The following is a 16448-nucleotide window of genomic DNA, read 5'->3' as shown; positions in this document are numbered from 1 at the left end:
CCACGCAGACAGTCGCCTGAGGCGGGAATTAAATATGGGTCTCTGGCGCTGTGAGGCAGCAGTGGTTAACTCCGAGACCTTGATCAGATGGGCCAAGGAGTAGCAGATGAAGTTTAACTTAGATAAATGTGAAGTGTTGCATTTTGGGAAGGAAAATCAGGGCAGGACTTATACACTTAATGGTAGGGTCCTTGGCAGTGTTGCCGAACAAAGAATCGCTGGATGCAGATTCACTGTTCCTTGAAAGTGGAGTCACAAGTAGACGGGGCAGAATGGCATTTGGTATTCTTGCCTCTAATTGTCAGTGCATTGAATACAGGAGTGGGGATGTCATGTTGCAGTCATACAGGAACATTGGTTAGACCACTTTTCGAATACTGCATTCAATTCTGGTCTCCCTTTACAGGAAAGATGTTGAACTTGAAAGGGTTCATTAAAATATTTACAAGGATGTTACAGAGCTTGGAGGTTGCGAATTATAGGGAGAGGCTAAATACCCGAGGGCTATTTTCTCTGGAGTGTCAGAGGCTGAAAGGTGGCCTTACAGAAGTTTATAAAATCATGATGGGCATGGATAGGGTGAATAGCCAACGTCTTTTTCCCATGGTAGGGCAGTCAAAAAACTAAAGGGCACAGGTTTAAGATGAGAAGGGCAAGATTTAAAAGGGACCTAAGGGGCAACTTTTTCTTGCAGAGGATGGTGCATATATGGAATGAGCTACCAGAGGAAATGGTGAAGGTGGGTACAATTACAACATTTGATAAGCATCGGATAGGTACATGATTAGGAAGGGTTTAGAGGGATATGGACCAAATGGTGGCAAAAGGGATGAGATCAACATGGTCTGGTCAACATGGACGAATTAGACTGAAAAGACTGTTTCTATGCTGTACAACTATATGACATTATGACTCTAACAGGTCATTAAGAGGAAAGCAAAAGACTCTTGGTAGAATCTACTCTTCATTTTTCATCTACTGCAACATAACATGTATTTTTTTTTCATGTATTTCTTACTTCCCTTCCGAGGCAAGACTGTCAGGCCTATAGATACAAAATTATGTGAAGAAAGAGTCTGGAATGTAATCAAGCTTTTCATTCATAAATGAACCTAAAAAACAGTTGGCCAAAAATTAAAAAAAATCATAAAGCAGTAGGAATAATTATTGCCTTTAGAAATATGCCAAATAATGTTGTTGTATAATCTATTGCACAAATGGAAGTCATTCCACAACTGAGTCGCTGCTTTGGAAGAACTATTCAATTAGTCCCACTTAAGAATCATAAAATCACTGTGGCACAGAAGGAGAACACTAGGCACATCAAATCCATGCCAACTCTGTACAGTAATTCTATCAGTTCCATTCCACCATGCTGCACTGCATAATGCAATTTATTCCTTTATCAAGAATAACTCTGAATTAATGCAAAGAAAACACCAGTTAGTGTGAATAACATTCAGTAATTTTTTTTTAGGGATTATTAAATTATAATTCCATCCTTTTACAACAAAGAGCACAATAACAGACTCTTTCTTAGCTGCCCTAACCCGTTCCTATAAAATGGAATATTGAATAAAAATCACTTCCCCACAAGAAAATATGTAATATGGTAGGTTACGTGTTTATGACCGGTTAGTAAATTTTTACATCAAAAGGTTGTTGGCTAGCTCGATCGCAACAGGCCTAAAACAAATCTTCTCATAACTGATAATTCAATTACTCCTGCTACCCTGCCCACCTCTTCCAACTCTTCTGCTATCCTATCGTGATCCTTCCATTGTCACTTCCTGACAGTCTACTTCTATCTCATTTGTTGCACCTCTCATTCCCTCACTCATTAAGTTCCTTTCACTGCCCTCTCAGTCCTCACTCACGGCAGAGGCTAGAGATTGGGGCAATGAACAAGGTGGCAAACAGAAAACAGCAAGATTTTGGGACGGGGAAAATGACAAGCAGGAGAGTTGGGGGGGAAGTAAACAAATGAGTGGGAGGGAGAATGAGGAGCTTAGGAGAGGGTTGAGCAAAGCGGCAATATGTTTAAAAACTCAGCAAAAATAGTAGCCACGCTAGAATAAAAAATTATGCAGCTCTACTTGGGAATTTCTCCCAATTCACAAAGTGCACTAAAATTAAAACATGTCATGAGAATGAGCTTTACATTAGAGAAACCTGTTTGGAAAATGAAATTTATGTCACAAGAAAGAAAAGTGAAAAATACCTGATCTAACATTCTTTAATGCTGTCAAGGACCCTATTGTTCAATACATTGTTTGCATCAAACCAACATCCTTTGATTAAGGATGAACTTATGATTCAATTGCAGTAAAAGAAACTTAACAAAGAAGCTTCTGTCCCTTTAGGTACTTGTTTATAGGATGAATCATTTTCTTTGACTTTGATAGTAATGCTAGATTTATTGTTTTCATCAATGAATCCAATAATGAACTAAAAGAAAGGAACATCGACATAGGTAACAGCAAACAAATAACGCACAAAAATAAATTTTCAACAACTAAGGGGTTTTAACGCAACATTATGAAATTTTAGTTTGTGGTCTCTGCTTACCATATTAGATAAAATACAGAAATACAACTACTTGTTGCACCCATAAGAAAAAGTAAAAGGAATTTAACTGACTGAATCAGCATGCAATTCTCATCAATTCTGTGGTAAATCAGTTTGTTGTGCCTCAGCATTGCAATATATCTGTCTTGGCTGACAAGTTCAGAAGCTTACCTGTTATATTCTAATGAACCTTTATAAAGAAGTAACGGATGTACCACTCCCAGCAATAACAGTATGTAAAAATCTTAGACAATGTATTTATCACAGAAGAAATTAAACTCCACTTTTAAACAAAATAAACATGTACTGAATTGTCAGCACTTACCCAATCATGTTTGTTCCTTTTATTACAGTTTCGCCACCATTTACAACAGGCTCCAAAGTTCTGCTTTCTGATAATTTATCTAGATCACTAGAGAGGCCAAGTAGTGCCCGTGCTCGTCTCGACTTCACATCTATTATGGTGTCTGTATAACCCACCTCCTGTAAGTATCTAGGGAATCAGTGAATTAGAGCAGTCTTAAACATAATGACAATATCTTGAAATCTTACCGCAACTTGTATCGTAAAACACACCAGCTACAAATGATGCAATATTCAGAAAAGATGAGCATATACACACCACAAATCCTTTCCTGCACGCTACTTAACTGCAGTGGGTACTGGCAAAAGAAAAGTCACTCGTACCAGCTGCAGGGTCAAAGTGGTATGTCTCTTCCAGTACCAGCCTCTACAGTCACTAGGAAAATGAAAGCTCCCAGCACAAGGCTATTGTTAACAATTCACCATTCATTACATTGTCTGTAGTAAGACACTCAACAGTTTTCTTCTTTAGATTGGGGTAAGGGGGGGGGATGGTGGTTTTAAATATTTTCAAAAATAAATATACATCAAATATAGAACAGAAGCATGCAAATATTGAATCACTTAGTCTAAATGTCATGTGTAAGCTAGCCCAATTAAATGGTAGAAAATAATCAATATCCTATCCAGAATCTTATTTCATTCTGATCTGGAACACTATCATGCTTAATATTAACTCTTTAAAATGTTACAATTTAAATCAAGACGATATTCTAATATTTTTACTTACCTGAATTCGACTAAGAAAAACTTTGATGATGAGGTGAAACACTGAAGATACAGAATCACACAGCATTTTTGAAATAGAACTAACTGAAGATACTCACTGACGAAGGAGCTGTCGCCCTTGCTTCCATGTTAATTGATTATTTTGTGTTGTCTGTATTTCATTTTCATTCCCTTCATCTAGAAAAACAATGATTCAGTCTGAATTCCTCACTCCTCAACTACTGTTCAATTAACCTTGCTGCAGGAATAACTGGAGTCAGATTGAGTCGAGACTATTGTTAACTAACAGTTACATGTTGCACTCCACCAACTGCATTTTTAATCAGGGAATAGCAGAGTTCTTCACAGTCTCTGATGATTAAATGTGTAACATTAAAATAAAGCAATTAATCACTGCTTTCCAGCAGTAGTCTATCCTTTTAGTAAAGGAAATTAAAACCAAAAGTTAAACACTCATCTTAGTGGTTGAATTTGTACGCACTTTTGCCATTCCAACATAATCTGAATGGATACATCAGAGCAATATGCAGGGAGTGCAGTATTAATTGATAGCAGTCTTGTAGGTGGAATATTGAGGAGAATTCTTGTTTACTTATTCAGATGGTGATAAAATTTTTCATGAGACTAGTTAAAGAGTAGCTAAGTCCCCTAGCATTGGACAACTAATTGCAACAAAATAGTTTAACTGGTCTTCATTTCATTTGCTACTTGAGACATATTCTTGTGCATAAGTTGGTTCCAACATTTGCTTGCATAACAGTGACTGGCACATCAAAATAATTTATTCATCATGAAGTGTTTAGGACTTCCTGAGAAAGTGAAAAGTGTGATATTGTGTACTACAAAGCTGAAATGATGCAAGACTACCTAGCATGTAGCCCCAGATTCTGAACAATTGTTCAGCAGCTGTTACACCTGAAGAAGTTCTTCTATTGGTAAGAAACTGACGCCACTCTAGGAAGTATAACATAACTGTATGGTGTAAAGCAACATTTCCACTGTCAGAACATTGGAGTTGCTTCAAATAATGTTCCAGGATCTTGTTTAAATCTAACTATTTTTAAACTCATCATTACAAACAACTTAAAGATTTTAAAGTTTTAACAGAATAAATTTGCAATTTGCATTACCTTCTCACACTTCAATCTCATAATACTGCATATATCACCACAAAGGAATTTTTAAAAAAATCTTGGTGAATTTTACACTCAAGATAATCAACATTGCTGCTGTGAAATAAATACTTTCCAGTCATCCAGTGTCGACAAAGTGCTCTCATTCTATGCATTTAGCCAACCAGTCTATTGCTCTGTGAAAAGCATCCTACTGGACAGATATGATTGTTTTCATTTCCAGATCAAGCCAAGCACCCTGTTAATGGAATATTATTCTAACAAATTAAGATTATTAATAGATCCTGACATGGCAAACCCATCAGCGAGGACTGCAATTCTGCCCATGTAATGCAACATAGCATTTTATTTTTCTTACTACATACAACCAATGTCTAATGGATAGCCAGAGTTAGATAAGCAGCAGGAACCTCATTAGTGCTCTATTCTAGCAAGTTTAAACATTTTAGCTGATTATCAGAAAGAATATTCCTATGTACACTGGAAGTTCCTGACAAGTGGCTGTTTCCTTTGGACTGGAGTAAGTTGGGTGTGGAGTCTTCAATACAATCAAATTCTACATTCTCAAAAGAAGACCAGTTGATGAAAATAAAACTGCACAATTGATAAACTGGAGCAGATGATCAAAAATGACTGAAAGGGCTCATGATCTGAATTGATAACCAATGAGTTTGGAAATTCCTACTTGTTAGGAGCTGGTTTGAGACAGACAAAAGTCATTTTCACACTACCAGTCAGAAGAAACTTTTAGCTCATCAATCAGGGCTGGATTCAAACCTGTTTCCAAGTCAAAGGTCAGAATCCCCTCAATTATGGTACTTAATACCAAAACAGAATCATAAGACATTAAAGCCAGCTTGCACTTTTCATTAGTATTTGAAAACTCAAAGACTTTGTTTTAAGAGTCATACATCATGGAATTAGACCCTTCGATCCAATCAGTCCATCCCAACTAGGTTTCTACCTGCCTGCATTTGGCCTCCAAACCTTTCCTACTCATGTACTTATTCAAATGTCTTTTAAATATTTTAAGTGGAGAGAAATAGTACAAAAAAAATTGTACCTTAATATAGTCATTTGTAAATGTCAATTGATTAAGAAATATAAATATCTATATATTACTACTCAGGGAAGGAATTTATAGGCTACATTTTCATTTTAACAATTTACAGTATTTAATTATTGAAGTTTTGATGTGTGCAGGACTATGTGGCAGTATGCAGATATTTTGTGGCACAGCAAAACTTACGTTTTCTTTCTTGCTCCTCATACAGGAAGATAGCATAAAATGCATTGAATTGTGTAGGATAACAGCATATGAGGGAAGTGGGGAAAAGGGAAAAGATGAGAAGGAACATGGAGGACAAGGTGGTAAGAGGGGTATCAACGTACAATTCAAGAAAAGTGAAACAGAGAAAGTAGTTATCCATAGTGCAGATTATAAAGTCAGTGCAACAAAGCCTGCTACAGCAAAAAGGGAAGGAATGTAGAATAACTTGAAATTGAGAACAAGGTTTCTGAAGTCAATGCTTAAGGTAGAAAAAGCCAAAGATGCTTGGAAAAGATGAGGCTGTTAACACTGTGCAGATGAAATATTCGTTTATGATTTGTTGAAGTCAAGGGAAAGAAAGTAAGGTAGGGGCGATTTATAGATGTTAAGCTAAATCGGAAAAGAGCACTGACTCACTGGGGCAGTGCAGTGGAAACCAAGCCCTGTTATTCTGGAGTTGTCACAAGCTAAAGATTTTAAAAAATAAGCTAAATCCTCACTTACCTGCCTTCTCAATCCAGAATGGCAGATAAAATGCACCAGGTTTCTATACTTGGCAAAAGCTACAATTTACTGCAAGTGAATAAATACTAATCACATGTAAAACAATTCAGTGGCTCCTGTTCACAAGGGCTGCTGAGACTATTCTTCGGCTGGTCAAAATGCTGCTTCTCAGCCATCCTTTTCTGGAAGCTTCCAATGGTTTCCAAGATGCACAAGCTGACTGGTTCACTTATAAAAGGTCTCTGGCTTATCAATTAAAACTCGCAGCTTATAACAACTGCTGAACAAAAGGAAAAATGACTTTCTTCAACTGAAGTGGCATTTTCTGGTGTGAATGGAAAGAGTTCCTAAACTGCTGGCTGCCTGAAGGCTTCTCCCTATCTTTTTCACAACTCTAAGGTGTTCAGTCATCTGAGAAACAATCACAATTATTTGCGGGCTATTACAGACTAGTCCGGCAGAATCCAAGGAGCAGGAAAATTGACATTTCGGGCAAAAGCCCTTCATCAGGAATGATGAATCCTGATGAAGGGCTTTTGACCGAAACGTTGATTTTCCTGCTCCTCAGATGCTGCCTGACCTGCTGTGCTTTTCCAGCACCACTCTAATCTCCAGCATCTGCAGCATTCATCTCTGCCCATTATGGACCACTTACCAATCTGCTGTCAACCAACACTGCTTTTGTGCACAAAACTTCAGTTCCAGTTTGTTTTTAAACTTCTCTGACTACTCCTTAAACCAGCAGCTGCATACATAGTTAACTTATTATCCAGAACCTATGGGACCAGGAATGTATCAATTGATCAAATATTCCGGATAATCAAGAGGCCCATATAATCAATGTAAAAACAGACACGAATACAAATGTAATGCAGGGGGTTTCACTGTTATACTTGATTTACAGCATAAATCACAAATAATAATGCAACTTTTCCTTAAATAAGACTTACTGGCAGAGAGCCTTCTCACTTGCAACCTCAACTGACTACAGAGGAATCTTGATTATCCAAATATCAATTATCCGAATTTCGGATTATCTGAAGAAGATCTCAAGGCCCCGATAGAAACATTATATCAAAGAGCGTTTCAACACTGATCGCGTCTTTTGTTTACAATGATTAAAAATGAACTCGGCTTACTGAAAAGCTGTTGAGAACAGTCCTGGACATCGATGGGAGCCTAGGCACCATCTCCAAATGACTGACCTCCTGCCCTTTCTCTCTCTCTTCTCCCCCCCCCCACCCCTTCCCTGGAGTTCTACACAGGGGTGGACCCTAAAGCCCCCTTCTCCAGATAACCTCTTCAACATTGTCCTGTACAGGGCAAAGGTGGAACCTGTCAAAAAGTTGCAGTAAAAAGGTGTGTGTTTGTGCTATTTTGAGACTCACCCCCCAAAGGCGGAGGCAGCCTTACTGTTGGTGGCCAGTCTGGCTGGTTCGGGGATGGTAGGAGGCAAGAGTTGGGGAGTCACGCACGGTGAGCTGCTGCCTAGTCTCCTGAACAAAGTGTGGACTTAGCAAGTGCTCGTTGTGCCAATCCCATTGAACTGATGGGGAGCAGGGGGGGGGAGGAAGAGAACAGGAGGCTTCAGAAATGCTGTAGCTCCCTTATACACAAGTGTTTGGCTGCTCAGAAACAAACCCTGAGACGGAGAGAGGGAGCCAAGGAAAAAGGAAACTTCAGAAAACTCCAAGCCCCAGAGGTCAGGCATTAAATCAATTAACCGAATAATCAATTATCCTACCAAAATAGAGCCTGCCCATCTCGTTTGGATAATTGAGGTTCCTCTGTACTTGTACTTTTCAGTACAAGCAGTTCTCCTTTAACACTGTACACTTTTACGTTCCAGCAAAAACCCGCTTAATAGAAAATCACTTCATAGAAATAATGGGGCCTCTAGGAAAAGTGGGGTTGGGGCAGACCAGCAAAATATATCACTAACAACATCTCCAAAATCACCTAAAGGTTTAACACAGAATAGCACAGGCTGAATGAAGGTTGCAATTATATTTATTAACGAACCAAGTAAATTTAACACAGTACATTTAATAAATGTTAGAAAGCTGCTATTTGTACAGTATCTGTCACAGAAAGCTGCTCTGTCAGCAGCTGACATTGGTGCATGTGCAGAATAGCACAGATTTCGACGCAGACATCATGGAATGTGCAGAACGAAGCATACAAACTGATCTCCATTGGAATCACGTTATTACCAATGGAGGTAAGTGTTACTGTAAATACTGTTCCCTAATGCTTTGACAGTTATAGCCAAACTGTGCTGCCAAAACATGCGTTATCCCAGAACAATCTGTATATTGTGGTATTTGAGGAGAAATTGACTTGAAATTGAATCAACTGATGATATTTTGGGTGGCCATTCAATTGAACAAGTTATATTTACAATGAGGTAAATAAATTAAAAATCAGTAATAACTGGACAGAATAATACCGCAAACTTCATGGTGTTTTGTTGTTGTTAATGAAGAGTGTCAGTTAATAAGATGAGGTTGAAACACAGCCTGTTGTATTCACAATGAGTGTCAGATTTCTTGTTTTCAAAAACATGCATTGATCCTTGCAATCCCTGGGTTTAAAAGTTCTTTTTTTTTTATTTTGGATATAAATGAGAAACCAAAAACAACAAAGCAAGGATTTTACATGTTAATAGAGGAAGGGGCAAGAGCAGATGAGAGTAATGCTGTGGAGGTGCAAGAAAGTGTACTTGTTAATGGAACAATTGTGAAGGAAATTCAGGTTGGGGATCAATATAACGATGCTTTGCAGCTTCTGATTTAGCTGTAAGCCATAGCCTGAACTCTTGACCATATCATATTCCCACTCACCGATCTACAATTTGTCAATCATGAATGGCGCCTAGTTTCTCAGTGCAAAATATTCAAAGCCTTCACTGGCCTCACTCTTCTTTTCCTTTTTAAATACATTCATGGAATATGGGCATCTCTGGCTCGGTTAGTGTTTGTTACCCATCTCTAATTATCCTGGAGAGGGTGGTGGTGAGCTGCCTTCTTGAAACATTGCAGTCCCTTATCCTATATCTGCACAGTGGTGATCCACTGTACATTTTCTTTCTCCACAATGACCTCAAGTACTGTCCTCCACCATTCTACCAATTGACAAAATCTTCAAGTAACTTACTCTCATCCCAGAAGGTCCTCATTCTTGCGATACCCTTCCCTATTTTAAAAACTTTTACTTCCTAATACTTGCTCCCCAACATTCTTCCAACTCTTGCTTGAGCCAACACCAAAATAAAGCGTTTTAAAATATAAGAAAAACCTCAAAGGGCCTACATAAATATATGTTGTTCCTGCATGTTCAAAATTTTATGTTTTGTCGATTTTTGCTCCAGAGAAGACATGTTGAGAATCAAATTTATTAAAACTGCTGGCTCTTTCAACTGCAGCCTGGTGATTTTGACAAGTGTACGATCCATTACGTACAGTATTTTACAATTGTCTATTTTAAATGCCAGTAGTCTACCCACATATATATTTAATCCAACTCACTTTGTTAATTTCAAAGCCTCAGATTCACTCAAGCACTTTGCATTGTTGACAAATCTAACCACTTGACACTAAACCACTGAGCCAAGATTGTTGATGTAAAATCAGACACAGTAGGTGCCAAAATACCAATCTTTGTGCAAGTCCGTTCTGCAAAGGCCCTCTGTAATCTTACATTTCGGATGTGTCACTGAGGGGTACGATATTTAGGAATTCCGTAGGTAACCTTGATCTGCTTAGTGATACAGCAGGCACAAGTGTGCAATGAAGTGTTGAGAGAAGAAGAAAACAAACTGAAAAAAATAAATCTATTTCTTCAAAAGTCAAAATGGAAAAGTGGCTTCTACCACTAAGCATTCCTGAATTCTTTGAAATATCATACCTCACTCATGAAGATCAGAGGATGTTTCATTCTACTATCCGATATAAATACATAGTACTATTTAGTAATTTGAACCTTTACTTTTCTGAACAGAAACTTAGTGATTTAATGCCTTTTCAACACCTTACAGAACCTTCTGCATTTTTCAATCTAGTTCAGTAATTTCTTTCTTCCTTACACCAGGAGCCAAGTAACTCTTGTCAAAGTTTAAATCTCATAGCCAAATATAATGCTTGTTCTAACTCTGCATTTCACAACTCAATGACAAATGCAGTTTACTTATACTTAAGGGATGGGTTTGCTACTTTTTGTAACATGTTCATATCTTACCGGAGTCATAGTTCGGAGGCTTCATATCCCCTTGATTCAATTCGGTCCCATATTTCAATTTATGGTGTTTGGCTCTGAAAGAAATATGACAAATGTTTATTAGGTTTCTAAAACATTTGTAAAATCGGTTTTGTTTTATAAGAAGGAGAAAGTGAGGTCTGCAGATGCTGGAGATCAGAGCTGGAAATGTGTTGCTGGAAAAGCGCAGCAGGTCAGGCAGCATCCAGGGAACAGGAGAATCGACGTTTCGGGCATGAGCCCTTCTTCAGGAAATGCCTGAAGAAGGGTTTATGCCCGAAACGTCGATTCTCCTGTTCCCTGGATGCTGCCTGACCTGCTGCGCTTTTCCAGCAACACATTTCCAGCTTTGTTTTATAAGAAACCAAGTTATCCTGAACTAATGCAGCACACACAAATCCTTTGGCCAGCAAAACAATTCCCAGAACAAAAAAAAACAAAAAAAATTAGAGCAGAGAACCATGGAAGTAAAAAAAAATAATAAGACAAACTCGAGAGAAATACTTTCAAAGAACTGAATAGCTAAACATGAGAAATAAGTCTAGGAGTAGCCATATTGCCCTTACACAGTTGAGTTAAGATCTCAATTTTCAATGTTTTCCACTATTGAATGCCTTTAATTCTCGGGGCAGATAATTCCAAAGATTCACAACCCTCTGAGTACAGTCACTTCACAATTTCAGTCCCGAAATGCCTCATGTCAGAACTGAGATTCCTGCTCTAAATTCCAAAGCTGGTCGGGGATGTGGAGTGGGGTGGTCTGTGTTGGGGGTATTAAAAGGCTGCAAGTCAGTGGATTTTAAAGTTCTCATGTATTAAAACAGCTATCAGAAACCTTCCTTCAATTGGCACTCCAAAGAATTTTTGTATCGCGTATAAAGCGTTTAATTTTTCCATTAAAAAAAAAGAGGGCACTGCCGATACAAAGCCATGCTTTATGATCTCAATAGCACTCTTCCCTCACCTCTAAATCCAGCAGATAGGGGAAAAATACATTAATTTTTTTCAACTCTGTATTTTACATTAAAGCCTCAGAAAGGTCTCTGACATTTAAAACACAATCATACATCTTTAAATACCACAAAGTTACTGTATTAAGTTTTTGTTTTCGTCTTGTTTACTTAGACAATGTTCATTACATCATCCAGCTATTTTATTGCAAATGTAATATATTAGCTGAATGTATTTCTAGCTACCAAAGTCAGATAATGACAGTATATTCCAGTCAGCCAGAGTTCAATTATTCCTTACACTGAGATGAATCATTTAACACTTTTCCACACTGAAATTTTTTTTACGTTTTTCCTGGAAACCTGTTTATGTCCTCTTGCTCTTAGGTTTTGTCTTCCTCATTACTGCCATTCTCCAATTTGGCGTCAACTGCAATTTTGACACCATATATCGAATTTTCTAGTCCAAGTCATTTGAGAATGTGGTGAACACCGATTCCAATACAGATATTGCACATACACTACATCACCACTTCTGGGTAATGCAATATATTTTCTCAATTCTAAAACTTAGAGTTCACTTTTGTTGCTAACTTTCAGTACATTCTACAACCTTATGAAAGACATTCTGTAAGTACATACGCAAAAGCCTATTGGTTATCTTACTGGACTAATATCCAGAGGCCAGCATAATGGTCTGGGTCATGAGTTCATACCCCACTGAGCAATTTCAGTTCAATTCATTAATATATTTGGATTAAAAATCTAGGCTCAGTAATCTAGTAATGATGACCAAGGAACTAACGATAAAAACCCAGATTGTTCACTCAAACCCTTTAAGAAAGGTAACTAGTTGTCCTTACTTGATCTGGTCTACACATGATTGAAGACTAATAGCAAGGTAATCGATTCTCAACCTGATCTTTCTTTTAAAAAAAGTCAATAAGATTGGTGAAATGTGATCTTAGAATGTATGTGAACTCTGACTACTGTGACTAATAAAACTGGGTTACATTTTAGAAAGGACTACATCTGTTAGTCAGTCATAGAGATGAACAGCATGGAAACAGATCCTTCAGTCCAACTCGTCAATGCTGACCAGATTTCAAAAACAAATCTAGTCTTGTATCCCTCTAAACCCTTCCTAAACATGTACCCATTCAAATGACTTTTCTTCCTCCTTTTTAAGTGTTGTTTTGATCTTTGCCCAACCCCCACAAAGCTCCAAAACAATGCAGTAACTTATAAAACAGTAATTATTTCTCCTAGAATTCGAGGAAATCAGCTCCAACACTGAAAATACCTCAAAATACGAGCATCTCTAACAGCCACAATTTCTTCCCATGCTTCATCTTGGATTATGCAGAGTCCTTCCTCTGTCATTATTTCTTTTCATATTTAGCTTTAATATATGGATAAAGCTGTATCTTCTCTTTCATGAAAGAAACCCAACTGCCTAGGTTTTGTGCCGTTCACGCCACTGACAGCCAGCCACAAAGTGTTTTCATTGACTATAGAGAAGCTTATTAAAATCCACTGTCTAATCCTGGATGTCATCCTCTAAAGGGGCACGGTGACATCTTGTGAACATGACAAGAAACAATGACCTTCAACCAACTGGATTGAAGAATCACCATTGCGGTTTGCAGAACCTAAAGCAGGAAGCATAAGTTAGATTCAAATAACATGAATTAAGCAGAACAAAAATTGGGAGAAACAGACAGGATTAACAGAAAGGTAGAAGGCAAACAAATGATATTCCTAAAATCTCCAATAATAATTATCTTATAAAGAAATGGGGCTCCAAATTTACGAACTTCAATTTACAAAGCCAAGGAGATTGTTTGGCAGTATTTATCAGTCATCACATCATAAATGTGCGACTTACTCCTGAAAAGACTAGCCCTAACTTTTTTTCGCTATAGTTTGCAATTTAAGAGTGACAACTGCTATGGTATACCATGAAGAGGAGAGAGGAGAGATGAGCGTCTTGGATGGCAACTTTCAGAGTTCTATGGTTAAATATTCAAGTGTATATGCCATAACTCTATAATAATGAGCAATGCTAGCCTCTTCATTAATGTTAATTCAAAGTCCAGGCCCTAGTTTATTCTTTGTAAATACGAAACGTCTGGACAATGCTGAATTCAAAAATGCTGCTGCTCACATTTTGTTATTTCATGGGGTGCATGTTATTGCAAGAACTAGTAATTTGCTGTTCCTCCCTAATTGCACTTGATCTACCTCGTGAATTGCTGTAGTCAACGTCAACATTCATAAGATCAGAAACTGAATTGAGCCAGCCTGTTAAATAGAAGTATTTAAATACGAGGGGAACTCAGAGGCTTGGAATTCAGCAGCAATTAACTTACATCCTAACTCCCTAAAGCCAGAAGAAGTGTAATAGAATACAGTCCACTTGCCTACAAGAATGCAGCTCTAAAAGTGAAGTTATCCAAAACCATCAGGACAAAACAATCTACTTGTCTGGTACCCAAAAACCTCCTAAATCATTATCTCCCTCTACCAGTTAGGCATAGTGGCAGTGGTGTGCACAATCCACAAGATACACTGCAGTACCTCCCAGTTTCTGGTCAACAGTAATCCAATGGATTTGAATAGTGAGGGATTCATCAAAGTGCAGGCGAGGTAGATTGGCCACACTAAATTACCTCTAGTGCCCAGGGATGTGAAGGTTAGGTGGATTAGCCATGGAAAATGTAGGGTTACAGGGAAAGGGTGGTGGGTCTGGGTGAGATGCTCTTCCGAGAGAGCATGTGGATTTGTTGGACCGATTGGCATGCTTCCATACTGTAGGTATTCTATGATCTATGAAATGTTACCTGCCACTTACCAGCCCAAACTTAAATGTTGAACAGGTCTTGCTGCATGCAGGTTGTAAGAACATACGCAGGAACAAGAGTAAGTCATTGGCTCCTTGATCATGAACAGCCCAATAGAACAGTACAGGCCCTCAATGTTGTGCCAGCCTTTTATCCTACTCTAAGATCAGACTAACCTGCATACCTTTCATTGTACTACCTTCCCTATGCCTATCCAGGAGTCACTTCAATGTACCTATTGTATCTAACTCTATCATCACTGCTGGCAGCGTCTTTCACCACTCCCTGTGTAAAGAACCTACCCCTTTGACATCTCCCCTAAACCTTCCTCCAATTACCTGAAAGTTATGCTCCCTTGTGATAGACATTTCCACCATGGGAAAAAGTCTCTGGCTATCCACTATCTGATGTGCCTCTCATCATCTTGTAAACCTCCATCAAGTCACCTCTCATCCTTCTTTGCTCCAATGAGAAAGGCCCGAGTTCCCTCAACTTTTCTGTAGAAGACATTTCTCCAGTCCAGCCAGTATCCTGGTAAATCTCCTCTGAACCGTCTCTAAACCTTCCAGATCTTTCCTATGATGAGGCAACCAGAACTGAACACAATATTCCACGTGTGGTTTAACCAGGGCTCTATACAGCTGCAGCATAACCTTGCTGCTCTTAAACTCAATCCCCCTGTAAATGAAAGCCAACACGCCATACACCTTCTTAAGGGTCCTATCAATCTGGGCGGCAACTGAGAGGGATCTATAGACCGGGATCCCAACATCCCTCTATTCCACCACACTGCCACAAATCTTGCCTTTATTCCTGTAATCTGCATTCAAATTCAACCTTCCAAAGTGAATCACTTCACACTTTTCCAGGTCGAACTCTATCTGCCACTTATCAGCCCAGCTCTGCATCCTGTCAATGTCTTGTTGAAACCTACGACAGCCCTCCACACTATTGACAGCTCCGCCAATCTTTGTGCCATCGACAAACTTACTAACCCACCCTTCCACTTCCTCATCCAAGTCATTTATAAAAATCACAAAAAGCAGAAGTCCCAGAACCGATCCCTGCGGAACACCACTGGTCACCGAGCTACAGGCTAAATACTTTCCATCTGTCACCACCCTCTGTCTTCTATAGGCCAGCCAATTCTGTATCCAGACAGACAGCTTTCCCTGTATCCCATGCCTCCTGACTTTCTGAATGAGCCTACCATGGGAATCCTTATTAAATGCCTTGCTAAAATCCATTTACACCACATCCACTGCTCTACCTTCATCAATGTGTTTTGTCACATCCTCAAAGAATTCAATAAGGTTTGTGAGGCATGACCTCACAAAGCCATGCTGACTATCTCTATTCAAACTAAGGTTTTCCAAGTAATCATAAATCCTGTCTCTCAGAATCCTCTCCAATACTTTGCCCACCACTGACGCAAGATTGACTGGTGTGTAATTCCCAGGATTATTCTTATTCCCTTTCTTGAACAAGGGAATACTTGTCAACCTCCTATCTTCTGGTATTACTCCAGTGGACAGTGAGGACACAAAGATCATCGCCAAAGGTGCAGCAATCTCCTCCCTCACTTCCTGTAGTAACCTTGGGTATATCCCATCTATCCTTGTGTTTTTCAAAGTTTCCAGCAATCTCCTTCTTAACATCAACCTGTTCTAGCATATCAGTCTGTTTCACGTTGTCCTCAGAAACGTCAAGGTCCCTCTCAGCAGTGAATACTGAAGCAAAGTATTCATTAAAGACCCCCCCACCTCCTCCGATTCCAGGTGCAAGTTCCCTCCACTACCTCTGATCGGTCCTACCCTCACTCTGGCCATCCTCT

At 38.8% G+C, this 16448-nt stretch overlaps 1 protein-coding gene across 2 annotated transcripts in view; it reads right to left on the bottom strand.

Annotated features, from left to right (window-relative positions):
* Positions 1–16448, bottom strand: part of LOC122542680 (striatin-like) — a 139617-nt gene that overhangs the window by 62899 nt on the left and 60270 nt on the right. For both annotated transcript variants that reach the window (XM_043680661.1, XM_043680668.1), the window contains exons 3-5: positions 10804–10877; positions 3759–3837; positions 2894–3061 (exon numbers count right to left, since the gene is read on the bottom strand). In XM_043680661.1, the coding sequence (XP_043536596.1) occupies positions 2894–3061; positions 3759–3837; positions 10804–10877 (321 nt within the window). The remainder of the gene's footprint in view (positions 1–2893; positions 3062–3758; positions 3838–10803; positions 10878–16448) is intronic.

This window comes from Chiloscyllium plagiosum, chromosome 3 (assembly GCF_004010195.1).
Source record: "Chiloscyllium plagiosum isolate BGI_BamShark_2017 chromosome 3, ASM401019v2, whole genome shotgun sequence".
In the NCBI taxonomy this organism is placed as follows: domain Eukaryota; kingdom Metazoa; phylum Chordata; class Chondrichthyes; order Orectolobiformes; family Hemiscylliidae; genus Chiloscyllium; species Chiloscyllium plagiosum.
The sequence above is the reverse complement of the archived record's forward strand: the minus strand, read 5'-3'. Positions and strand labels throughout refer to the sequence as shown.